This window comes from Schistocerca americana, chromosome 10 (genome assembly GCF_021461395.2).
Source record: "Schistocerca americana isolate TAMUIC-IGC-003095 chromosome 10, iqSchAmer2.1, whole genome shotgun sequence".
NCBI classification, from domain to species: domain Eukaryota; kingdom Metazoa; phylum Arthropoda; class Insecta; order Orthoptera; family Acrididae; genus Schistocerca; species Schistocerca americana.
In genome coordinates this window covers 165,976,778-166,003,915 of record NC_060128.1, presented here as the reverse complement: position 1 = coordinate 166,003,915, position 27,138 = coordinate 165,976,778, and the positions used below count along the sequence as shown (strand labels likewise).

The window sequence follows — 27,138 nt, the reverse complement described above, 5'->3', positions numbered from 1 at the left end:
ACGCATCCGCAGCTGTTGAAAGGTATGAGGTTGGGAATAATTTAGCTAACGGCTGGTAAAATTGTTGTTTGTTAAAACACGACCGGTTTCGCGGCCTAAAGCCGCATCACCTGGTGCACCGTCTTCGTTATCTTTCGCTCGCCATAGCAGTGGGCGATTTGCAGGGGGCGTTGGGGGGGGGGGGATTTCCCCCCCCTCTGCATCAGACCATCCCCTCCTCTGGCTTTAGTTTACGCATCCCAACCTGAGATGTTTATTTCCCACGCACTGGAGTAAAACTTTACATATAATTTAAATTTGTGGAGCCGAACACTGAAAGTGTTTAATACAGTCTTACTATTAATACTATTAATATGTTTGCTTATTATTTTGAAAAAGTGTTACGTAGTAGTAGTTGTTGTTGTTGTTGTTGTTGTGGTCTTCAGTCCTGAGACTGGTTTGATGCAGCTCTCCATGCAACTCTATTCTGTGCAAGCTTTTTCATCTCCCAGTACCTACTGCAACCTACATCCTTCTGAATCTGCTTAGTGTATTCAACTCTTGGTCTCCCTCTACGATTTTTACCCTCCACGCTGCCCTCCAATACTAAACTGGTGATCCCTTGATGCCTCAGAACATGTCCTACCAACCGATCCCTTCTTCTGATCAAGTTGTGCCACAAATTGCTCTTCTCTCCAATTCTATTCAATACCTCCTCATTTGTTATGTGATCTACCCATCTAATCTTCAGCATTCTTCTGTAGCACCACATTTCGAAAGCTTCTATTCTCTTCTTGTCCAAACTATTTATCGTCCACGTTTCGCTTCCATACATGGCTACACTCCATACAAATACTTTCAGAAATGACTTCCTGACACTTAAATCTATACTCGATGTTAACAAATTTCTCTTCTTCAGAAACGCTTTCCTTGCCATTGCCAGTCTACATTTTATATCCTCTCTACTTCGACCATCATCAGTTATTTTGCTCCCCAAATAGCAAAACTCCTTTACTACTTTAAGTCTCTCATTTCCCAATCTAATTCCCTCAGCATCACCCGACTTAATTAGATTACATTCCATTATCCTTGTTTTGTTTTTGTTGATGTTCATCTTATATCCTCCTTTCAAGACACTGTCCATTCCATTCAACTGCTCTTCCAAGTCCTTTGCTGTCTCTGACAGAATTACAATGTCATCGCCGAACCTTAAAGTTTTTATTTCTTCTCCATGAATTTTAATACCTACCCCAAATTTTTCTTTTGTTTCCTTTAGTGCTTGCTCAATATACAGATTGAATAACATCGGGGAGAGGCTACAACCCTGTCTTACTCCCTTCCCAACCACTGCTTCCCTTTCATGTCCCTCGACTCTTATAACTGCCATCTGGTTTCTGAACAAATTGTAAATAGCCTTTCGCTCCCTGTATTTACCCCTGCCACCTTTACAATTTGAAAGAGAGTATTCCAGTCAACATTGTCAAAAGCTTTCTCTAAGTCTACAAATGCTAGAAACGTAGGTTTGCCTTTCCTTAATCTTTCTTCTAAGATTAGTCGTAAGGTGAGTATTGCCTCACGTGTTCCAGTGTTTCTACGGAATCCAAACTGATATTCCCCGAGGTCGGCTTCTACTAGTTTTTCCATTCGTCTGTAAAGAATTCGTGTTAGTATTTTTCAGCTGTGACTTATTAAACTAATAGTTCGGTAATTTTCACATCTGTCAACACCTGCTTTCTTTGGGATTGGAATTATTATATTCTTCTTGAAGTCTGAGGGTATTTCGCCTGTTTCATACATCTTGCTCACCAGATGGTAGAGTTTTGTCAGGACTGGCTCTCCCAAGACCGTCAGTAGTTCCAGTGGAATGTTGTCTACTCCGGGGGCCTTGTTTCGACTCAGGTCTTTCAGTGCTCTGTCAAACTCTTCACGCAGTATCATATCTCCCATTTCATCTTCATCTACATCCTCTTCCATTTCCATAATATTGTCCTCAAGTACATCGCCCTTGTATAGACCCTCTATATACTCCTTCCACCTTTCTGCTTTCCCTTCTTTGCTTAGAACTGGGTTTCCATTAGCATTTCAAAACATTTAGAACTAAATCGTCATTCTCATGTTGTCATTGCTTTCTTCTAAGGTGCGTCATCCGTTTACTTGCGAGCTTGCGAGGGAAGTAGTGTGGCGGTCATACCGCAGCAGTCGTTCCGCAGAGTTGGGTGAGCTGGGGGCTGAAATTCTCACCCCGGGCTCTGACACAGGGTGGTGACCGGCCCGGTACCTGTGCGAACATTCACCGTTAGGCCACCTTTTGGCAACGGTATGGCGCGGACTAACGTGCCTGGGACGAAAGCGCACATTACTAAATAACGCACCATCGTCTGCTGCTAGTTCCTAGGATACTATTTCGTAGACCTTCTTTAAATACTCTTCTCTTCCACCATCGTTTTCTTTTCCTTTGGTTTTCATTTCCGTTGGTTTTCATTTCCGTTGTTAGCTGCATGTGCAAGTACCATGTAGTCCGCCGCCGCGATACTTTATCATCCTTTATACTGCAAGACCGACACACGTGTGGCACAAATTCTGTTGCTTAGGTATAAATTAACCTGCCGCATGCAACATACGCCGCAAGATGTTGCCTGTTGTAGCATGCTACAAGACGACGCACGCCACATTTCCGTAGCATGCCACAATGTTGAAAGACGCCGCCCCAGCGTAAACGAGGCTTTAGAGCCAGGGCTGTATTGTATGGTGGATGTGATGTGTTGCGTACGAAACTATAACCTACAATCAGGTTCAAACGTCGTCAAGAACTGTGAAGAGGTGTCATCCTGCAGCAGGATAACGCTCGCCCACATTCTGCCAAACGGACAGCCGACGCAATAAAGGAGTTGAGATTCGAGGTGCTGGAACATCCACCATACAGTATAGACCTGGCCCCAACTGATTTTCACATGTTTGGACCCTTAACGGAAGCACTACAGGGAAGAAGATTTGAAAGTGATGAAGACGTCATTGCTGTGGTGCAAAATTGGTTACAGGTGCACCGAAAAACGTATTTTCTGATGAAATAAAAAAAAACTCGTAAAACGTCGGGAAAACTGCATTGAAGTCCAGGGAGGTTACGTAGAAAAATAACGCATGTTTCAGTTTTCTATCATCAGAATAAATGCAGCTTTTCACAAATGTGCCTCTACTTTTTGAATTCCCGTCGTATACCTGTATGTAGAAGAATTTTGTAAATAAGCTTTACCTATAATGTGCTTTTAAAGATATAACAAGGCATGGCTTTTCTGATAATGCATACGCGTGATTAGTGAGTTCCGGCATTAACATCTATTTATAAATAACTGTTTAACCATGGATAACGCCACGGTCCAAGCTAGTAACATATGTAATTATACTAACCCCCTAAGACATCCCCCCCCCACTGGTAAAAGCACAAATCGCATACTGCGCCATAGTAATGACAATATTCACCGAACGGTAACTTTTGACTAGGAACCATAGGTATGGGTATGATCTTTTAAAGTTGTGGGTATATTTATACATTCCTTTATTAATTTTAATTTCCACAAAATGTGGTGACACACTACTTCGCTTTTTATTACCTAGGTTCCACCTGATGATGCGGCTTTAGGCCATGAAACCGGTTGTCTTTCAATAAACAGCAATTTTACCACCTTTTAGTGGAATTCTTCCTAACATCGTGATATGAAATGGAATAACCATGTCGCGTTGGTAGTAGGGAAGACTTCGTCTTATTGGGAGAATTTTAGGAAAGTGAGGCTTATCTCTAAAGGACACTATTGTGACCGATTCTTGAGTACTGTTAGTGTTTGGGATGCCCAGCAGATCGGATTGGCGTGGTGCTAGATTTGTTACCTGTAGTTCGATCAGCACCCAGGTACTACGGACAAGCTTCGTGAACTCAGATGGAGGGAAGACAAAGCTTTTTTTAGCGAGACACTATTGTGAATTTGACTCTGACCGCTGATCGATACTACTGCCGCCAAAGTACATTTCGCGTGAGGACCATGAAGATAAGGTCTGAGAAATTAGGGCTCGTACAGAGGCATATACCAGGCGTACCGATATGAAATGAGCGTTCTTTTGTTAAAAGGAAACACTCATTTTGAACTGAAAAGTAAAATCATTTTATTCAAAGTACTGACCATTGCTTTCTATACATTTTGAACACCTTTCTGGCAATTTGTGGACACCACGCCAATAGATATTTTCGTCTTTTGAATCAAATCAATCAGACACCCAATTTTCGACTTTTTCGTAGGGATCGAAGTGTTCCTCAGCCAATGCGTGTCTCATTGATGAAAATAAATGATAGTCAGAAGGGGCCAAGTCTGGTGAACACGGCGGGTGGGGTAGCAGCTCCCAGCCAAGGGTTTTGATTATATCCTGAACCAGTTTTGCTTTGTGTGCAGGTGCATTGTCATGAAAAAAAATTACTTTGGCATGTCTTCTGGCCAATTCTGGTCGTTTTTTGATCAATGCATAGTTCAAATTGATCATTTGTTGTCTGTAGCGATTAGTATTCACAGTTTCACCGGGTTTTAGAAGCTCATGATACACCACACCTTTCTGATCCGACCAAACACAGAGCATTGTCTTCTTGCCGAATCGATCTGGTTTTGCAGTCGATGTTGATGGTTGTCCTGGATTAACCCATGATTTTCCCCGTTTAGGACTCTTAAAATAAATCCATTTTTCATCGCCAGTAACAATTCGATGCAAAATTGATTTTCTTTCATGTCTTTAAAGCAAAATTTGACAAATGGTTTTTCGGTTTTCCATCTTTCATTCATTCAATTCATGTGTCACTCATTTTCGACACTTTTGGATCTTTCCCATAGCTTTCAAACGGTCAGAAATTGTTTGTTGTGCAACATTTAGCATTGCTGCCATTTGCTTCTGACTCAAAGTATCATCTTCATCCAGTATTGCTTGCAATTCTGCGTCTTCGAACGTTTTTGGTGGTCTTCCACGTTCTTCATTTCTTACATCAAAATCATTATTTCTGAACCGTTGAAACCATCTTTTGCGTGTTGCTTCTGATAGAGCATGATCACCATATATATGCCTCGACAAGCATTCGATGCGACTCTGCAGCACTTTTTTTTTCAAATGAAAACAAAAAAATTAATGCATTCCGGAAATCATCACTTTCTGGTACAAAATTCGACATTGTTAACACTATGAAAACATATGATGATGTTTGTTCCATGACTTGATGTATGCTAAATATCTTTGACAGATGTCATAAAAACCAAACAAACAAAAAAAAAAATTGAGGCTCGTTCACAACAAATGTTTCCTATCGACACATTTGTATCTTAACGCTCATTTCATATCGGTACACCTGGTAGATAGTCGTTTTCTCCTTCCCCTGTTTGCGGGTATAACAGGAAGGGAAATGACTACAGGGTACCCACTGCCATGCACCGTACGGTGGCTTGCGGGGTATGTATGTAGGTGTAGGCGCATATCACTTTTGCTACCTTTCTTGTAGACGGGTGTGACCTGTGCTTTCTTCCACGCAGTATCTCGACTCGCTGTGGAAAAGTTTGACTGTACTTTCCACACCGAGTTCCCGCTGTCTGAATTTCGTTGAGATCCGGCCTCTCTCGACCACTTGTCCTGTGTGTTGTGCTGTTCCGTGGGTCACTTTCCCACCGCAACGCGGTGTTTACTGCGCGTGGAACGGACTCCCCACATTCCAGGTGGACGCCCCCTCCCACCCACCTCCAAGGCCGCGGCAGGTATTCCACGGACAAAACACACTCGGGCAGACCGCTAGCGGCGGATGTCTGGAGTCCAGTTAGCGGACAAAGAGCCCGCCTGCGGGACTCCTGCTCTGCTTTTCGTCCCCACTACATACGGCCCCACTGCGAAAAATATCGTAGCGAAACAGCGTGGTCTCCAAAAACATCTTTTACGTGAAACCCGATTCTGCTCTGCTGTGACTATTACTTTTCAGAAAGTGATCTTCTTTATGTGTGATGTATTACAGTCTTAAATCACATGGGATTACAGCTTGATAATAAATTCAACTGGGAGGAGCACACCACAGAACTGGTGAAGCGTCTTAACAAGTCTCTATTTGCAATGCGAATTGTGTCAGTCATAGGGGATATAAAAATGAAAAAGGTGGCATACTATGCTTACTTTCATTCCATAATGTCATATGGGATTATTTTTGAAGGTAATTCATCAAGCCAAGCTAAAGTTTTCCTGGCACAAAAACGTGCAGTAAGAGTTATATGTAGTGTGAACTCAAGAACATCCTGCAGAAGCCTGTTTAGGGAACTAGGGATACTAACTACTGCTACCCAATATATTTATTCCTTAATGAAATTTGTCATTAAAAATGACAAGCCAACAGCTCAATTCATGGAATCAACACTAGAAATAAGAATAATCTTCACAAGGATTTAAAGGCACTTAGTCTACAAAAAGGTGTGCATTATTCAGGAACTCACATTTTCAATAACTTGCCAGCAGCCATGAAAAGCTTAACAACCAATGAAATTCAGTTTAAGAGAAACCTAAAGGGTTTATTGGTGGCCAACTCCTTCTACTCCATTGATTAATTTCTCAGTAAATTTCAGTGCAGTAATGTGTTCATTGTAAATATGTGTGTGTGTGTGTGTGTATGTGTGTGTGTGTGTGTGTGTGTGTGTGTGTGTGTGTATGTGTGTGTACAATCTAACTTCTGCACCATTTCAGTGTAGTAATGTGTTCATTGTAAATAAGTATTATAGTAGTTGTATTACATGTTTATTACCTTATAAATAAATAAGAAATCTTTATTTTAAATTCAGTGCATTAGTATTTGTAAAATGACTATTTCATATACTGTTCATTAAAAAATGACGATAATTCCACTTGGGATCTGTGGAATGGTACATTAGCTTCTTTGTTTTAGTTGTAAATATTTGTCGTTTTTCTGACATGTTCTACATCCTGGAGGACCTCCTCACTACGGATCAATTGGAATGAAAGTAAATCTAATCTAATCTAAACACTCCGTCAACCTTAAAACGTTCCCGCTGTCACTAATCGCCGCAGCTGTAACAACGTGATTAATCACAAATAACAACTAACAGGCACTGTCTGTATTACTAACGCAAGCAGCTGTCGGCAACCAGGTTGCGATTAAAGGTTGCCTATCCAACAGCATCCAGGCGCGACAAAAATTATATTTCCAGTGCTACGCATTACTGTCGACGGAGTTTAAAAAATGCTAAATGCAGCCATGCTCGGCTCACTAAGAGGTATAATCTTATGTCAAAAGTTTAACACAACAAGTCAAGTATTACATTTAAATTGATTCAGCTGTGGGTTACTGATGAAACATTGTATATTGGTACAATTTTGTCATATGATGACATGTTTGGACGCTGTGGCTGTTATTTGATGTTGCTGAGACAGCAGCCAGCCACAAATTTATTTTAAGCTCCTTTATTCAAAAGGTACCGTTACCGGTTCCGAAAAATTACAATCCATCGTCAGACGGGTTTCATGCTTTCATTAGAACATGTGGAACGTTTTTTACTGAATAGTTGTCGTGAAATCTCGGCTTGGAGTACTTGTTTTCATAGTTTTCATCCAGCAGACGACATGTTCTAATGAAAGCATGAAAGCCGCCTCACGATGAATTGTGATGATTCGAAACCGGTAACGCTACCTTTTTAATAAAGGAACTTAAAATAAATTTGTGGCTGGTTGCTGTCTCAACACCATCAACAATTGTATATTGGGTTAACTAAACGAAATTTCGAAGCCTTCTTTCACAAACTTCATTATCTCTTTGAGACCCGGGATTCGGGTTATAAGCCCATATTCTGATACGTAACTGAGCACAAAAATGCGATCGAAGAAAAGATAAATATATCAACTTTTTAAATCTATAGATTCTTGACTTGAAACCTAAATGTTATCCCTGTTGAGAATTTTGATAAAATTACGTGTGGATTTACAGAATTCATTAGGACATCATTTACAATAACTATGATCAAACATGTGTACAAAATACGTCAGGCTAGCATTTACCATAACTATGCCTTAAGAGACAGTGGAGTGGAGTTATGCTCAGGAATGGGTGGGTGATCTATCGTTTCCTTTCATCTCAATACAATAAAAACAATAGCCGCAAACAATGAATCTGACTCCACCATTGACAAAAGTCTCAATAAAAAACTGAAGAAGGAAGCCAGATCCCTACTGTACCCAGTGAACAGCTTAGACAGACCGAAAATGAGTTGCTGAAGTTTACCATTTATAAGTAAATAGGAAAAGCAACATTTTAAAAGTAAAAGATTTGGTTCAAATGGCTCTGAGCACTACGGGACTTAATATCTTAGCTCATCAGTGCCCTAGAACTTAGAACTACTTAAACCTAACTAACCTAAGGACATCACACACATCCATGCCCGAAGCAGGATTCAAACCTGAGACCGTAGCGGTCGAGCGGTTCCAGACTGTAGCGCCTAGAACTGCTCGGCCACTCCGGCCGGCGGCAAAAGGTTTCTCTGTGCTGTTCTATATACCATAGACAGCTGGTATATGTCTCTCCAGTTAAAAAGATAAACAATTAGAGATCACGAAATGTAGGACTTATAAGACTGTGCCGCAAGAGTACAGAAGCTAGAGATTCAGGAAGCCAGATTCATCCTTGCCAAGCTCTGCACAAATATATCATAGATAAAGAAGTCCTATGTATGGAGGGAAAGGGTGAAAAACTCAATCAGCAATTTCAGAAATTAAGAAACAGATGTAAGTATCCCCACTTTTCTTATTGAATCAACAAATTCATTTCAAATATTCAGTCCTTCTAGACAATATTGCAGCCCCTAAATAGAAGAAAAAGCCTGGTGCATTCTTTCACATAACAAAATTTCGTTCCTGTACATTACTCTACATGAAAGTATGTTTAGTCACAGTCATTGTAAATGTTACCCTATTCCTTTCTGACCTGAAATTTTTCTGAAGGAAGGAAAATTTTTGTTTATCTGGTAATGCTCTTGGGTGCTTTTTTTATGATTTTAGATGCAATATTTATAAAAAAATATGCACTCGTTTCCAAAACATACTTTTTACACTTCATTTGATGAAATATTCTCTATTGTAATAAATAATTAAATGATCATTCAATAATTTCCATACAAAATAACAATAACAATATTCAATCATACAATGGAACAGAGAGAACCAACCACATCCGAGTATTCTGGTGGTCCCGAACTGGTGCACACTGCTACGATGACTTGCTGATATTTTCATAGTTATGCCCAACAGTTGGCAGCAATTGCGCTAGATGAAAAGGTTGAACATTCACATATCTGTACCTTAGGTTGGGAAAAAATACTTCAGTTGCAGCTAAGATACAGTAAAAGCTAATGTACACAACTGTCGCCAGAGGGTCTGAAAAGGTTAACGAATTTTGTAAATCCGTATATAATTCGGTCAAAATTGTCAAAAGAACTCCGCTAGTGAAGAATCCAATGTTTAAAAAGTTGTCATGTGTAGCTTTGCTTGTTTCTCATCTTTGGAGATCAGTTATGTGCCAGGAAACGGGCTTATGACCAGAAACCTAGTTCGTACAGTAATACTGAAGTTTGTGAAACAAGATTAAAAAAGTATTTCGTTTAGTCAATACAAGTATTACAGCGAGAAACTGAGTGTTTATCATGCAGCAGCGTAACAGATGGCCGCAAATACCCGGATTTTAATCGTCAAATATTTGAGAATCAGAGGATTTACAGAATTCCATCAAATTTCGCGCGTAATTTCACACCTTCACGAAACTATTTTTCGCTGAAACCCCTCGCAAAATGATGAAAGGAAAAACTTCATCGCTTACTTCACTTTTGCTGTCCATGCACTAAACCGGCAGCATCAGGCATGACGTTTAATTTTTTACTTCTAACTCAATCTGCAACACATTTTACAGCGCATATCACTAAATGTACCTGCAAAGTTATATCACTGTAAAGGTACGTTTACACCTGTGCGCCTTACGATCTACAGATTCTGAGAAACAGCAACAGTCTATACCGACAACTAACAATAGAAGAAAATTACCACATACAAAAGGCTACAGTCGAAGGGAAAAATGTAATAAATGAAAACACTACGCTCTGCAACAACACTCTCTTTACCGCTCTGAGAGAACTGACGAAGGACACAGAACAGAAAGCACACACACGCAAAAGAACCACTTCCCCATCACACTTCCCCAGGGAAGCGTCCTGGGACCTCAGCTGTTCTTGATCTATATAAATGACCTGGGTGACAATCTGAGCAGTTCTCTTAGGTTGTTCGCAGATGATGCTGTAATTTACTGTCTAGTAAGGTCATCCGAAGACCGGTATCAGTTGCAAAGCGATTTAGAAAAGATTGCTGTATGGTGTGGCAGGTGGCAGTTGACGCTAAATAACGAAAAGTGTGAGGTGATCCATATGAGTTCCAAAAGAAATCCCTTGGAATTCGATTACTCGATAAATAGTACAATTCTCAAGGCTGTCAATTCAACTAAGTACCTGGGTGTTAAAATTACGAACAACTTCAGTTGGAAAGACCACATAGATAATATTGTGGGGAAGGGGAGCCAAAGGTTGCGTTTCATTGGCAGGACAGTTAGAAGATGCAACAAGTACACTAAAGAGACAGCTTACACTACTCTCGTTCGTCCTCTGTTAGAATATTGCTGCGCAGTGTGGGATCCTTACCAGGTGGGATTGACGGAGGACGTCGAAAGGGTGCAAAAACGGGCAGTTCGTTTTGTATTATCACGTGATAGGGGAGAGAGTGTGGCAGATATGATACGCGAGTTGGGATGGAAGTCATTAAAGCAAAGACGTTTTTCGTCGCGGCGAGATCTATTTACGAAATTTCAGTCACCAACTTTCTCTTCCGAATGCGAAAATATTTTGTTGAGGCCATCCTACATAGGTGGGAATGATCATCAAAATAGAATAAGAGAAATCAGAGCTCGAACAGAAAGGTTTAGGTGTTCGTTTTTCCCGCGCGCTGTTCGGAAGTGGAATGGTGGAGAGATAGTATGATTGTGGTTCGATGAACCCTCTGCCAAGCACTTAAATGTGAATTGCAGAGTAGTCATGTAGATGTAGATAAATAATGAACAGAAGTCGTCGTAATTCGCGCTACAGTTTTTCATAGCCTTTCTCGCCACATGCGATACGCCTCTCGCGACACACGCGAACAGCAAGATGGCGTAATATTCCGGATCAGAAACATAAGTTTTGTTTTTCTGTGTAAAAAACAGCCACATACCATCCAACGAACGTGAGTACACGAACAGCTAAGCAACAGCTCAATACACACCAAAATTACTGGTTTCCACAACACTACTACAACCCCAAGTACATACTGCTGACATACGAAGTTCACCTTTTAGTATTTGTTTACTAACAGCCGCTCACATGGTTGCAGATGACATGATGTTCCCTAAGTAAAAAGACGGCAACAGAAAAAAAGAGCACAGAAAATATGTCACAATCAGCGCCAATAATTGCTTGAAACATGCTGTAACACACAATAAATAAGGTAGTATGAAAGTATCAATATAAAACTATATTTCAAAAGACGATTTGTAAAAATGTAATAATGTTTTCCTGTGTTTGTACAACCATACCATTTTCTGCATGTTTTAAATTAAAAAACCTCACTGATGATGGTGATATTTGTCGCCGAAACTAGTTTGGGATACTAAAGAAATAAACGAATAACAAGGTGTTTTGCATCATGGCGGACTCCATGTCTGATATTGCATCTACATCTACATCAGCATCTACATCCATACTCCGCAAGCCACCTGACGGTGTCTGGCGCAGGGTACCTTGAGTACCTCTGTCGGTTCACCCTTCTTTTCCAGTCTTGCATTGTTCTTGGAAAGAAGGGTTGTCGGTATGCCTCTGTGTGGGCTCTAATCTCTTTGATTTTATCCTCATGGTCTCTTCGCGAGATATACGTAGGAGGGAACAATATACTGCTTGACTCCTCGGTGAAGATATGTTCTCGAAACTTCAACAAAAGCCCGTACCGAGCTACTGAGCGTCTCTCCTGCAGAGTCTTCCACTAGAGTTTATCTATCATCTCCGTAACGCTTTCGCGATTACTAAATTATCCTGTAACGAAGCGCGCTGCTCTCCGTTGGATCTTCTCTATCTCTTCTATCAACCCTATCTGGTACGGATCCCACACTGCTGAGCAGTGGGCGAAGAAGCGCACCGTAACCTACTTCCTTTGTTTTCGGATTGCATTTCCTTATTATTCTTCCAATGAATCTCAGTCTGGCATCTGCTTTACCGACGATCAACTTTATATGATCATTCCATTTTAAATCACTCCTAATGCCTACTCCCAGATAATTTATGGTATTAACTGCTTCCACTTGCTGACCTGCTATATTGTAGCTAAATGATAAGGGATCTTTCTTTCTATGTATACGCAGCACATTACACTTGTCTGCATTGAGATTCAATTGCCATTCCCTGCACCATGTGTCAATTCACTGCAGATCCTCCTGCATTTGAGTACAATTTTCCATTGTTACTACCTCTCGATGTACCACAGCATCATCCGCAAAAAGCCTCAGTGAACTTCCGATGTCATCCACAAGGTCATTTACTGTTTTTCTATGCAAACACGGACCAAATGGAAGAGTTCCAAGATAATATTATTGTTACGACTAGTCGCCGTGCGACTGTAGCTTGCCCCACACGGAGTAAAGGCGCCCAGTGTGAACAACAGGTGTGAATGGAATCCACTGGCACGCACATGTTGAGGAAGAGGTATCCGCCTATATGCGTGCCTCTATTTTCGCCACAGGCCACCGCACATATTCATAGTCGCTTGCAGAATATCTGCGGAGACGTGAAAGAAGCACGGTGAGTGGTTGGGCGAGGCGGCCCTGATCATCCAAAAAGGTCGCGCAAACGTGTCCAATCTCCCGCGTGCCGGTCGGTCGCACACAGCCGTGACTCCTGCAACGATGGAACGTGCGGACACTCTCTTGCGACGTGATCGACGGATCACTATCAAACACCTCGCTGCTCAACTGGTTGTCTCTGTAGGCAGTGCACACACGTCCACCAGTTGGCGTACTCAAACGTGTGTGCCGGCTGGGTTGTTCGCGCCTTAGCAAAGACCATAAACGGCAACGAAGGACCACTCGTGCTGGATTACTTGCGCGGTACGAGGCTCATCGTGAGATTTTATTGTCGAACTTCGTCACAGGCGATGAAACATGGCTTCAAAACACTGAACTACACTACTACCCATTAAAACTGCTACACCAAGAAGAAATGCAGATGATAAACGGGTATTCATTGGACAAATATATTATACTAGAACTGACACTTGATTACATTTTCACGCAATTTGGGTGCATAGATCCTGAGAAATCAGTACGCAGAACAACCACCTCTGGCCGTAATAACGACCTTGATACGTCTGGACATTGAGTCAGACAGAGCTTCGATGTCGTATACAGGACAGCTGCCCATGCAGCTTTAACACGATACGACAGTTCATCAAGAGTAGTGACTGGCGTGTTGTGACGGGCCAGTTGCTCGGCCACCATTGACCAGACGTTTTCAATTGGTGAGAGATCTGGAGAATGTGCTGGCCAGGGCAGCAGTCGAACATTTTCTGTATCCAGAAAGGCCGATGTAGGACCTGCAACATGTGGTCGTGCATTATCCTTCTGAAATGTAGGGTTTCGCAGGGATCGAATGGAGGTTACAGCCAACGGGTTGTAGCACATCTAAAATGTAACGTCCACTGTTCAAAGTGCCGTCAATGCGAACAAGAGGTGACAGGGACGTGTAACCAATGGCACCCCATCCCATCACGCTGGGTGATACGCCGGTATGGCGATGACGAATACACGCTTCCAATGTGCCTTCACCGCGTTGTCGCCAAACACGGATGCGACCATCATGATGCTGTAAACAGAACCTGGATTCATCCGAAAAAATGACGTTTTGTCTTTCATGGACCCAGGATCGTCGTTGAGTACACCATCGCAGGCGCTCCTGTCTGTGTTGCAGCGTTAAGGGTAACTGCAGCCACAGTCTCCGAGCTGATAGTCCATGCTGCTGCAAACGTCGTCGAACTGTTCGTGCAGATGGTTGTTGTCTAGCAAACGTCGCCATCTGTTGACTCAGGGCTCGAGACGTGGCTGCACGATCCGTTACAGCCATCCGGATAAAACGCCTGTCATCTCGACTGCTAGTGATACGAGGCCGTTGGGATTCAGCACGGCGTTCCGTATTACCCTCCTGAAACCGCCGATTCCATTTTCTGCTAACAGCCATTCGATCTCGACCAATGCGAACAGCAATGTCGCGATACGATACACCGCAATCACGATAGGCTATAATCCGACCTCTATCAAACGTGATGGTACGCCTTTCTCCTCCTCTCACTAGGCATCACAACAACGTTTGGCCAGGCAATGCCGGTCAACTACTGTTTGTGTGTGAGAAATCGGTTGGAAACTTTCTGGTGTCAGGACGTTGTAGGTGTCACCATCGGCGCCAACCTTGTGCGAATGCTCTGAAAAGCTAATCATTTGCATATCACAGCATCGTCTTCTTGTCGGTTAAATTTCGCGTCTGTAGCACGTCATCTTCGTGGTGTTGCAATTTTAATGGCCAGTAGTGTAGAAACAAAAGTCTGGAGCCGCACAGCCGCTACGGTCGCAGGTTCGAATCCTGCTTCAGGCATGGAAGTGTGTGATGTCCTTAGGTTAGTTAGGTTTAAGTAGTTCTAGTTCTAGGGGACTGATGACCTCAGCAGTTAAGTCCCATAGTGCTCAGAGCCATTTGAACCATTTTTTGTAGAAACAAAACGGCGTTCCATGTAGCGGCGCCACACCACCCATCCTCCGAAAAAAAAGTTCAAAGCCGCACCCACAGCTGGTAAACTTATGGTAACAGTTTTCTGGGGTCCTGAAGCGGTTATTCTGTTTGATATCCCTCCTCGTGGTGCAACGATCAACTCGGAAGTGTATTGTGTTGCCCTCAGAAAATGGAAGAAGCGAGTTTTGGGTGTTCGACGACTCAAAAATACAAACGAACAACGCACAAGTCTGCGCACCCGAGAGGAGCTCACTGAACTTCATCGGACAGTTCTTCCTCATCCACCCTACAGCCCAGATCCCGCACTTTCCGATTTCCATCTGTTTGGCTCACTGGAGGATGCATTCCTCGGGAAGCAGTGTGTGGGTGATGGGAAGGTTATTGATGCAGCAAGACGTTCGTTCCGACGTCACCCAGTAGGGTGGTACTATGTGGGCATACAGGCCCTCCCAGTAAAGTGGTGTACGACTATCGCACTGAATGGAGATTATGTTTAAAAACACGGTTTTTTAGCCAAAATAAAACCAACCTGCTTTAAAAAAAAGTATGTTGCATTACTTATTGAATGCCACTTGTACATCTCCTACACTTCCCCATAGCAGTCTAACAGTACTGTTCAGACACATGAATTGCACCACCCACATGTGTGAACGTTTTCTGCTTCGCTCATACGAGGTGCATTCAAGTTCTAAGGCCTCCGATTTTTTTTCTCCGGACTGGAAAGAGATAGAAACATGCGCATTGTTTTAAAATGAGGCCGCGTTCATTGTCAATACGTCCTAGAGATGGCAGCACCCTACGGCAGATGGAATTTTACCGCCAGCGGCAAGAATGAGAACTGTTTTAAATACTTAAAATGGCGACGTTTTCCTTACTTGAACAGCGTGCAATCATTCTTTTTCTGAATTTGCGTGGTGTGAAACCAATTGAAATTCATCGACAGTTGAAGGAGACATGTGGTGATGGAGTTATGGATGTGTCGAAAGTGCGTTCATGGGTGCGACAGTTTAATGAAGGCAGAACATCGTGTGACAACAAACCGAAACAACCTCGGGCTCGCACAAGCCGGTCTGACGACACGATCGAGAAAATGGAGAGAATTGTTTTGGGGGATCACCGAATGACTGTTGAACAGATCTCCTCCAGAGTTGGCATTTCTGTGGGTTCTGTGCACACAAACCTGCATGACGACCTGAAAATGCGAAAAGTGTCATCCAGGTGGGTGCCACAAATGCTGACGGACGACCACACGGCTGCCCGTGTGGCATGTTGCCAAGCAATGTTGACGCGCAATGACAGCATGAATGGGACTTTCTTTTCGTCGGTTGTGACAATGGATGAGACATAGATGCCATTTTTCAATCCAGAAACAAAGCGCCAGTCAGCTCAATGTAAGCACACAGATTCACCGCCACCAAAAAAATTTCGGGTAACCGCCAGTGCTGAAAAAATGATGGTGTCCATGTTCTGGGACAGCGAGGGCGTAATCCTTACCCATTGCGTTCCAAAGGGCACTACGGTAACAGGTGCAATCTACGAAAATGTTTTGAAGAACAAATTCCTTCCTGCACTGGAACAAAAACGTCCGGGAAGGGCTGCGCGTGTGCTGTTTCACCAAGACAATGCACTCGCACATCGAGCTAACGTTACGCAACAGTTTCTTCATGATAACAACTTTGAAGTGATTCCTCATGCTCCCTACTCACCTGACCTGGCTCCTAGTGACTTTTGGCTTTTTCCAACAATGAAAGACACTCTCCGTGGCCGCACATTCACCAGCCATGCTGCTATTGCCTCAGCGATTTTCCAGTGATCAAAACAGACTCCTAAAGAAGCCTTCGCCGCTGCCATGGAATCATGGCGTCAGCGTTGTGAAAAATGTGTACGTCAGCAGGGTGATTACGTCGAGAAGAAACGCCAGTTTCATCGATTTCGGGTGAGCAGTTAATTAGAAAAAAAAATCGGAGGCCTTAGAACTTGAATGCACCTCATATTTCTGGAGTTGGTGTTTCGCTCTAACAGCTCACCATCAGCAGTACAGTTTCCACAATCGTGTTTCGTGGAGCTGTCGGTTATGGCGCCGGCTCAACTGCGCTCCGGGTGACTGCTGTATGGCCTGGCATCGTTCTACCTGTCTCATATACACTGCCTGACAAAGTGATAGGAGAACCTACAGAGTGCACTAGTGTTGTTCGTGTTTAGTGTTGTTACGAGGCCTGGTAGGGTATACTATGGGCGTGAACAGCGATAGATGTTGGATGACTATATAAAATTAATCGTTGGCAAAGTAGATGCCAGACAGATTCATTGGAAGAATCCTAAGGAAATGCAGTCCGAAAACAAAGGAAGTAGGTTACAGTGCACTTGTTCGCCCACTGCTTGAATACTGCTCACCGGTGTGGGATCCATAGCAGATTGGGTTGATAGACGAGATGGAGAAGATCCAACAGAGAGCAGTGCGCTTCGTTACAGGATCATTTAGTAATCGCGAAAGCGTTATGGAGATGATAGATAAACTCCAGTGGGAGACTCTGTAAGAGAGACGCTCAGTAGATCGGTACAGGCTTTTGTTGAAGTTCCGTGAACATATCTTCACCGAGGAGTCGAGCAGTATATTGCTCCCTCCGACGTATATCTCGCGAAGAGACCATGAGGATAAAATCAGAGAGATTAGAGCCCACACAGAGGCATACCGACAATCTTTCTTTCCACGAACAATACAAGACTGGAATTGAAGGGAGAACCGATAGAGGTACACAAGGTACCCTCTGCCACACACCGTCAGGTGGCTTGCGGAGTATGGATGCAGATGTAGATCGCTATGAAGAATGCGGAAATGGTGCTTACTCATGTGAGACACAATCATCAGCACCTGACAGTGTTTTGAAAGGATCTCATTGTGGGGCGCTATGTGGCCAACTGGTCGAATTGTGCAATATCCTGATTTGTGGGTTATTCTGTGTCATACTGCACCATCGATCACAGACTAGCAGCAGCCTTAGTAGGGAATTCCTGTGCAGGCGTAGGCTGCCTTTAACCCTACGCCACACTTTGTACGGCTTGGTGCTGTGATATGGAAGCGTGAACTGCTAATCAGTGACGTCGCATAGTGCCCTGTGGCGAATTATGGCACTGCACTACATCCTCAGCGTGTATGGCAGCAAGCTTGGGAGAGATGCCATCCTTCCAGTGCCTTAGAGAGGAACATTGGTGTTACGCTTCTCATCATAGTGTGGGAAGCCATCGAGTGTGACTTCAGGTCACGGTTGGTAGTGGCTGTGGGAACTCAGATAGGGAAATGGTTACATCACGGGTATTCAAGCGTTACCTCTTAAGTGACGGTATCATGGTCCCATTTTTCAACAGGACTGTATCCACCCATGCATACACGTATCTCTATGAAGCGTCAGCACGATTATGAGATCCTCTTCTGGCCAACAAGGTCCCCAATGTGCGACCAGCTTGTGCCTGTACCAACTATATCGAGGATCACTTACGATAGTTCTGGGGCTGCTCGCCTCACGAGAGGATACAACGGCCTTATGACGCCCTTCCCAACCGAATCAGTGCATGCATCCAGGTCAGAATGGGTGCAACGCCTTACTGCCATGTTCTTTCCAAATTTGAGTGGGGTTTGCAGTCACTGAAAGAACACCAAGAATCTTCTCAATGTGTGAAGTTTAATTTCGTTTTCTCCTACCTTGCAGGGGGCTTCACTCTTTTTGCTGGTATTTCTCCCCTGTGGCCCATCATCAGGGTCACAGTTTGGGCACTTCACTTTGAGGGGACGCCACTGTTGCTGTTGTAACTTTGCTCGGGATGGCTGCCACCTGAGCTAGCGTCATTGCTACTGTGTCACAGAGATATTTTGGGGCTGGCGTTTCGGCCGCCTATTTCATCATCAGGAGTATAGTTTGCACGCTCGTGTTTCAGTGGACGCTGCTGCTGCTGGCGGCGCTGGTGCCGCTGAGCTCCGGGTGGCTGATTCCTGGGATCGCGTCGCTGCTGCATGCCAAGGCCTACCTGCTACGCCAGTTCACCGGCAAGATCTTCCAGAAACCTGCAGTCCACATTGCCAAGATACACGTCTACCCCGCCTACCCCGCCAGGTGAGAAACTGCTTTACATGCGCCACAACACGAGACTCGAATAGAAGGGAGAACCGATAGACGTACCCTCCGCCACACACCGTCAGGTGGTTTCCGGAATATGGATGTAGATGTAGATGTAGATGCCAAGCACACATTTATCGCGGTTATTCCATATTTTTGTACAACCCTGTAACCTCTTCGTTTCTGCATTATGTATAGCTTGTTTTGAAAACACCAGTCACGTTCTTTCTCGAGCTATCATTCCTCGTAACGTTCTTTCGAAGATATATGTAAGGAACTGGTAATGTGCTCTACTCGTTTCTTCTTCTCTCTGTTAGCTCTTAAACGACCTTAGCCAATTGCTTCCAGCACTTCTTACTCGGGGGCTCTATCTGTGCGATTTGTATTTAAATATATCTATTTTAGAAAGCAGATAAAATTTATTTGACGCCTTCCTAAGAGACAAACTCCATTCCTTCCAGTTTGGCTGTATAAACGTACACCAGATGTGGTTCAGATTCAAAGAAATAGTGTCAGTTGTAATTGAGAGATATAGAGTATATAAACTAATTAGAGACTGTACTGGTCTCCCACGATACACAAAACAGTTCAGACCCCTTTTGCAGAAGCAACGGAGAAAGCGTGCCAAATTTAAAAGAACGCATAAAAGATTGGCCAAGTTATACAGAAACTTCGAAATTTAGTGCGATCTTATGCGAGATGCTTTTAATATTGACCACAACTAAATTGGGCCTCGCAATCTGGCAGAAAACCCAAGGAGATTCTGGTCGTATGTAAAGTACGCAAGCAGCAAGACATATCTTCACTGTGCAATAGCAATGGTAATGTTATTGATGACATTGCTACTAAAGCTGAATTACTAAATGCTGTTATCCGAAATTCCTTGACGAACGAAGACGAAGTAAATATTGCAGAATTCGAATCAAGAGCTGGTGCCAACGTGAGTAATTTGGAAATAGATATCCTCGATGTAGCGAAACAGTTTAAATGACTTAAGGCAACGCTTCTGGTCGTGAGTGTATATCAGTTCGATTCCTTTCAGGGTATGCTGGTACAATAATTTGTTCAAATGGCACTGACCACTATGGGACTTAACTTCTGAGGTCATCAGTCCCCTAGAACGTAGAACTACTTAAACCTAACTAACCTAAGGACATCACACACATCCATGCCTAAGGCAGGTTTCGAACCTGCGACTGTAGAGGTCGGGCGGTTCCAGACTGTAGCGCGTAGAACCGCTCGGCCACTTCGGCCGGCGCTGATATAATACCTACTTACTTAGCAATCATATGCAGTTGCACCAAAAAGTATTGGCACAGTCACATGTTAGTGGTTATAGGTTAAACGAAACGCATATTTCAGAACAGAACCCAAACATGTGCCACCCTACATTACATAGGTTACAAATATGTCCAAATCACCTGTCCGTAAAGTAACATACAGTGTTATGAAAATAAACATCGCTCTTCTGCATCCAAAAAGTATTGGCACACGCTTATGAATCGGACAGTGTGTTCGTTCTCTTCATTGATATTCACCTTCTAATAGCTGGTGTGCATGCCTTTAGCATCTGTAACAGCACGTAAACGCCTAGGAATGCTTTGTATTAAATTCTGGGCGGTATCAGGGCAATTTTAGACCATTCCTCCAGGAGCACTTTCTCCAAGTCGTTTTTACCGGACGGACGCCTTTTTCTGACTTGTGTGTCAAGATCAGCTCACAGGTTCTCAATGGGGTTCAAATCAGGTCTCTGTCGTGGTGTTAGAACCCTTCATGGGGCATTGTACAGTAACCACACCCGGGTTTTCATGGCGGTATGTTTTGGGTCGTTGTTTTGCTGGAAATGAAACACCTCAGTAAGGCCCAATGTCTGCGCACTAGCGTGTAAATTACCTCGCAACACGTCGATGTATCTCATATGACCCATTGTACCGTGGTTTATAGCTAGGTTTCCAACGCCGGACGCCGCCATACAGCCCCAGACCATGATACCGTCCACCGTGTTTGACTGTGGGATGCATGTGTTTGACGTCGAGGTGCGTATTCGGCTTGCGCCAAACTTTCTTTCTTGCATCAAATCCGAACACATTGAACTTCGATTCGTCGCTAAATATCACAGTGTTCCAAAACTCCATCGGCTCGCTGATGTAGTCCTTGACAAACTGCAGGCGTTTCTGCCGGTTAATTTCCGATATATATGGCTTTTTCCTGGGAGAACGTGCATGTATGTCAGCCTCATTCAACACATTTCGAATAGTTTGAACACTTACCTCTTGTCGGAGGACTGTCTGAACAACCTCAGCAATGGTTGCTGCACTTATAGCAGGTTCCTTCCGAGCAAATGTGATGATACGGCGACGCTCTCGGTTTTGGACGTCCAGGACGACACTTATTCACTGTTGTTCGCCTCTTTATATTTATGAATGATGGCTCGTAGCGTGGTGTAGCTAACAGAAACCTCTGCTCCGATTTGTCGATAGCTTCTCCCTTGTGAATGGAGCAATACCACTCTCTCACGCAACGCCACTGAATGGTACTTCTTCTTCGGCCCCATACTGACCGCTATCACGCAATATAGCAACAAACTAGCGACTGGGTCGCCAACAACACGCAGTGTCTATTGCGTCAGCAGATGGCTTTCCGGTACCTGAAAACCCAGCAATATACCGAGAAGCCACGCTCTGTGCCTGCTGTGTTGCTAGAGGAGGCCGAAATGCACGCGTTTAATTACACGCAGACTGGCGTGAGGTCTGGAACATTACAAGGAAATGAGAACTTAGAAAATGGACGCAGTTGCTGTAATACTTAGCTTTAATCCATAATTGGTGAACATTGGTCTGACGGTACAGGCATCACAATATATATATATATATAGCAAAGGATAATGGCACCTTGCTAGGTCGTAGCAAATGACGTAGCTGAAGGCTATGCTAACTATCGTCTCGGCTAATGAGAGCGTATTTGTCAGTGATCCGTCTCTGGCAAAGTAGGCTGTACAACTGGGGCGAGTGCCAGGACGTCTCTCTAGACCTGCCGTGTGGTGGCGCTCGGTCTGCAGTTACTGACAGTGGCGACACGCGGGTCCGACGTATATTACCGGACCGCGGTTGATTTAAAGGCTACCACCTAGCAAGTGTGGTGTCTGGCGGTGACACCACAGTGCCAATACTTTTTGTGTGCAGGGGAGATGCATGTTTGCCCTTAACACTGCATTTCTTTGTTAATGGTAGGCACTGTGGGCAGAATTGTAACGTTTGGTATGTGAGGTAGCACGTACATATACTGTGTACCGGAACGTGCAGCGTTTGTAACCAGCAACGATAAATACACACGTGTGCCAATACTTTTTGGTGCGATTGTACAGCCGCACGCACCAGTGCCCAAGTAAGTGAATAAGAGTAATCCACTGAATTACAGGCCGAAATGACTAACGTCGATTTGCAGTTGATTTGTGGAACATATACTGTGTTCGAACATCATGAATTACCTCGGTTCGATGAGCTCTCTACAAGGGATCAGGCACAGTAGTCATGAAGATGTAGATGTAGAACGTGTCTCGAGCACCATACCTCAGATACTTCAAAATATTTCCTCTCTTAGCCATTCTGTGGCTCAGTAACAGGAAACACTAACCGGCCCCCAAAGAGGCATAAAATTGATTCGCTCTTCACGGATCCAACAAAAATTCGACAGCTCATGAGATCTGTGAAAGGCGATGTAGGCCACAGAAGCCAGGAGCATAGAAAATACCATGCGGGTGTTGACAGTTTCATATCGGACAGACTGTGCGTATGCCCGCTATTGAACAAAGCTGCGTAGAACGCGTTAGATCTACACCTACCTCTACATCTACATGTACATGGATACTCCGCAAATCACACTTAAGTGTCTGGCAGATGATTTCGCCTTTGGTACCTTGAGAAATCTGCGGTATCAGAGTATGCTCTATAAGACATCGTACTGAATCCGAAGAGACATCTGTTGTTTGTTGTTGTTCTGGTCTTCAGTCCTGAGACTGGTTTGATGCAGCTCTCCATGTTACTCTATCCTGTGCAAGCTTCTTCATCTCCCAGTACATACTGCAGCCTACATCCTTCTGAATCTGCTTGCTGTATTCATCTCTCGGTCTCCCTCTACGATTTTTACCCTCCACGCTGCCCTCCAATGCTAAATTTGTGATCCCTTGATGCCTCAAAACATGTCCTACCAACCGATCCCTTCTTCTAGTCAAGTTGTGCCACAAACTTCTCTTCTCCCCAATCCTATTCAATACCTCCTCATTAGTTACATGATCTACCCATCTAATCTTCAGCATTCTTCTGTAGCACAACATTTCGAAAGCCTCTATTCTCTTCTTGTCCAAACTAGTTATCGTCCATGTTTCACTTCCATACATGGCTACGCTCCATATAAATACTTTCAGAAACGACTTCCTGACACTTAAATCTATACTCGATGTTAACAAATTTCTCTTCTTCAGAAACGCTTTCGTTGCCGTTGCCAGTCTACATTTTATATCCTCTCTACTTCGAGCATCGTCAGTTATTTTGCTCCCCAAACAGCAAAACTCCTTTACTACTTTAAGTGTCTCATTTCCTAATCTAATTCCCTCAGCATCACCTGACTTAATTCGACTACATTCCATTATCCTCGTTTTGCTTTTGCTGAGTTCATCTTATATCCTCCTTTCAAGACCATATCCATTCCATTCAACTGCTCTTCCAAGTCCTTTGCTGTCTCTGACAGAATTACAATGTCATCGGCGAACCTCAAAGCTTTTATTTCTTCTCCATGGATTTTAATACCTACTCCGAACTTTTCATTTGTTTCCTTTACTGCTTGCTCAATATACAGATTTAATAGCGTCGGGGAAAGGCTATAACCCTGTCTCACTCCCTTCCCAACCACTGCTTCCCTTTCATGTCCCTCGACTCTTATAACTGCCATCTGGTTTCTGTACAAATTGTAAATAGCCTTTCGCTCCCTGTGTTTTACCCCTGCCACCTTCAGAATTTAAAAGGGAGTATTCAAGTCAACATTGTCAAAAGCTTTCTCTAAGTCTACAAATGCTAGAAACGTAGGTTTGCCTTTCCTGAATCTTTCTTCTAAAATAAGTCATAGGGTCAGTATTGCCTCACGTGTTCCAACATTTCTACAGAATCCAAACTGATATTCCCCAAGGTCGGCTTCTACCATTTTTTCCATTCGTCTGTAAATAATTCGCGTTAGTATTTTGCATCCGTGACTTATTAAACTGATAGTTCGGTAATTTTCACATCTGTCAACACCTGCTTTCTTTGGGATTGGAATTATTATAATCTTCTAGAAGTCTGAGAGTATTTCGCCTGTCTCATACATCTTGCTCACCAGATGGAAGAGATTTGTCAGGACTGGCTCTCCCAAGGCTGTCAGTAGCTCTAATGGAATGTTGTCTACTCCCGCAGCCTTGTTTCGACTTAGGTCTTTCAGTGCTCTGTCAAACTCTTCACGCAGTATCACATCTCCCATTTCATCTTCGTCTACCTCCTCTTCCATTCCCATGTATTGTTATATGGACTAATAGTTTCTGGGATAAGGTAATAAAGGAAGCAGTCTAGATAAAAAATTGTGACAACATTCTCAATAAAAGCGGCGACCTGCCGTTAAGCAAGGGTTCGGACCTGGCCATCAGAAGGTTGAAGTGGGTGCGAAACGAAAACAGGCCTTATACGGCACTAGAGCAAGCATCAGTGACGTCACCGAAGGTGGCGCGGTTGTATCGGCTATACAGGGTGAGACACTATTGCCAACTAGAATAACTCCGTATGATAAGAGCTGAAAAGTTCGTGGGATAGGTGTTGCATGGGACAGCGGGAGCCATAACATGATGTTTGTTGATAGGTGGGGTCGCGTCAGAGATATGAAGGTCAATTTTGTTTTCTGAAATGGGATGCTATAGTTTGGTACTTATTTTCTGATAGCGGCTATCAAGACGAATCCAGTGATGTGTAACAGTATGGCCTCTGAAGCTCAACGAAGGTCAAGAAGGTCCATTTACAGAAGGTGTTCGAAGTGATGACCATTGGTATCAACACAGTGCTGCAATCTTCTTATCATGGATTGAGTGGTATTCCTTATCACTTCGGCACTTATCGAAGCACATGCTCTGACAATTCTCTTTCGCATATCGAGTCCTGCAAATAGTAAATATTCTCCGAATACGGCGTATCCATCTAACGTGCCATTGATATGTAAACCACATTCGACGGTTTCGCAATACAACACTAAAAGGAACGGTAAGGTTAGTTGTGGTGTCACCGCCAAACACCACGCTTGCTAGGTGGTAGCCTTTAAATCGGCCGCGGTCCGTTAGTATACGTCGGACCCGCGTGTCGCCACTGTCAGTGATAGCAGACCGAGGGCCGCCACACGGCAGGTCTAGTCTAGAGAGACTCCCTAGCACTCGCCCCAGTTGTACAGCCGACTTTGCTAGCGATGGTTCACTGGCTACATACGCTCTCATTTGCCGAGACGATAGTTAGCGTAGCCTTCAGCTACGTCACTTGCTACGACCTAGCAAGGCGCCATATTCAGTTACTATTCTGAACAGATAATATTGTGAATCATGTACCGTCAAGAGTGACGTTCATCATTAATGGATTAAAGTTAAGTATTAAACTAATTATGTCCGCTTTCTGAATTCTCACTCCTTGTCATGTTCCAGACCTCACGTCAGTATAGTTCTTCCCTCCTCACGGCAGCCTGCGTGAGCTAAAACGCGTGCACTTCGGCCTCCACTCGTAACACGGTGTTGGCTCTTCTGCTAACACAAAACTAGTATCGTCGAATCAAGTGAATCTGAATAATGTATTACTTCGAAGAACAAGTCGATATGCTTCTCATTTACGGAGAATGCCAACGAAATTCAGTGAGAGTTATAGACTTATACGGTGAAAGATATCCTCAACGTACCGTACACGTCGTACATTAATATATGTGTATGATAATAACTAACGAGGAAACAGAAATGGTACTCTTGCCACTGTGATTCGAGATCCTTGTGTTAATTCGCGTCAAATAGCAAGGGAATCTGGCATCAGCCAGAGTAGTGTTATTCCTGTTCTGCATCGTCATAAATATCATCCTTACCACATCGGTCTCCAGCAAGAATTAACTGGTACGGTTGTATGCGTCGCATTGAAATCTGCCGATGGGCTCAACTTCAGATGTAGAGGAATGACGCATTTATTAATTTGATTTTATTTACTGACGAGGCTACATTCAAGAACCATGGAAATGTTAATTTGCATAACATGCATTATTGGGCAACTGAAAATCCATGTTGGCTGCAGCAAGTTGCACACCAAAAACCGTGGTCGGTGAACGTATGGTGTGGGATTCTGGAGGATAGAATTGTAAGCCCCTGTTTCATCGAAGGAAATCTTCATGGTAGGTAGTACACCAGATTCCTCAAGAAACATTAGGTCTGTTATTGGAAGAATTACCTTTAGGAACAAGGAACAGAATGTGGTATCAACACGATGGGTGTCCGGCACATTTCTCGCTGATGCCTAGAAAAGAGTTGCAGAGACAATTCCACAATCGTTGGACTGGAAGCGGAGGAGATGTGTCGTGGACGACTCGCTCGCCAGACTTGACGCATCTGGATTTTTTCCTGCGGGGATTCGTAAAAGACATTGTTTACAAAGACGTTCCAACTACTCCTGAAGATATGTGAGGGAGGATTGTCAGAGCATGTGCTTCGATAAATGCCGATGTGCTATGGAATACCACTCAATCCATGACAAGAAGATCGCAGCACTGCATTGATACCAACGGTCATCACTTCGAACACCTTCTGTAAATGGACGTTCATACCACCTTTATGACCTTCGTTGACCTATAAAGACCTTACTGTTACACATCACTGGATTCGTCTCGATAGCCGCTATCAGAAAATAATTACCAAACTATAGCATCCCATTTAAAAAAACAAAGTTGACCTTTATATCTCTGACGCAACCCCACGATGCAACAAACAACGAACATCATATTATGGGTCCCATTGTCCCATGCAAGATTTGTCCCACGAACTTTTCAGCTCCTATCACATTGTCGGAGCTATTCTAGGTGGCAGTAGTTAGTGACTCACCCTGTATAGGGAC

The 27,138-nt window shown here is 43.6% G+C and overlaps 1 protein-coding gene across 1 annotated transcript in view; it reads left to right on the top strand.

Moving 5' to 3' along the window:
• The window catches only part of LOC124552331 (extensin-like), a 93,418-nt gene that overhangs the window by 42,513 nt on the left and 23,767 nt on the right, over window positions 1-27,138 (top strand). Inside the window, exon 2 of the mRNA XM_047126602.1 lies at window positions 18,816-18,991. Within this exon, the coding sequence (XP_046982558.1) occupies window positions 18,816-18,991 (176 nt within the window). The remainder of the gene's footprint in view (window positions 1-18,815; window positions 18,992-27,138) is intronic.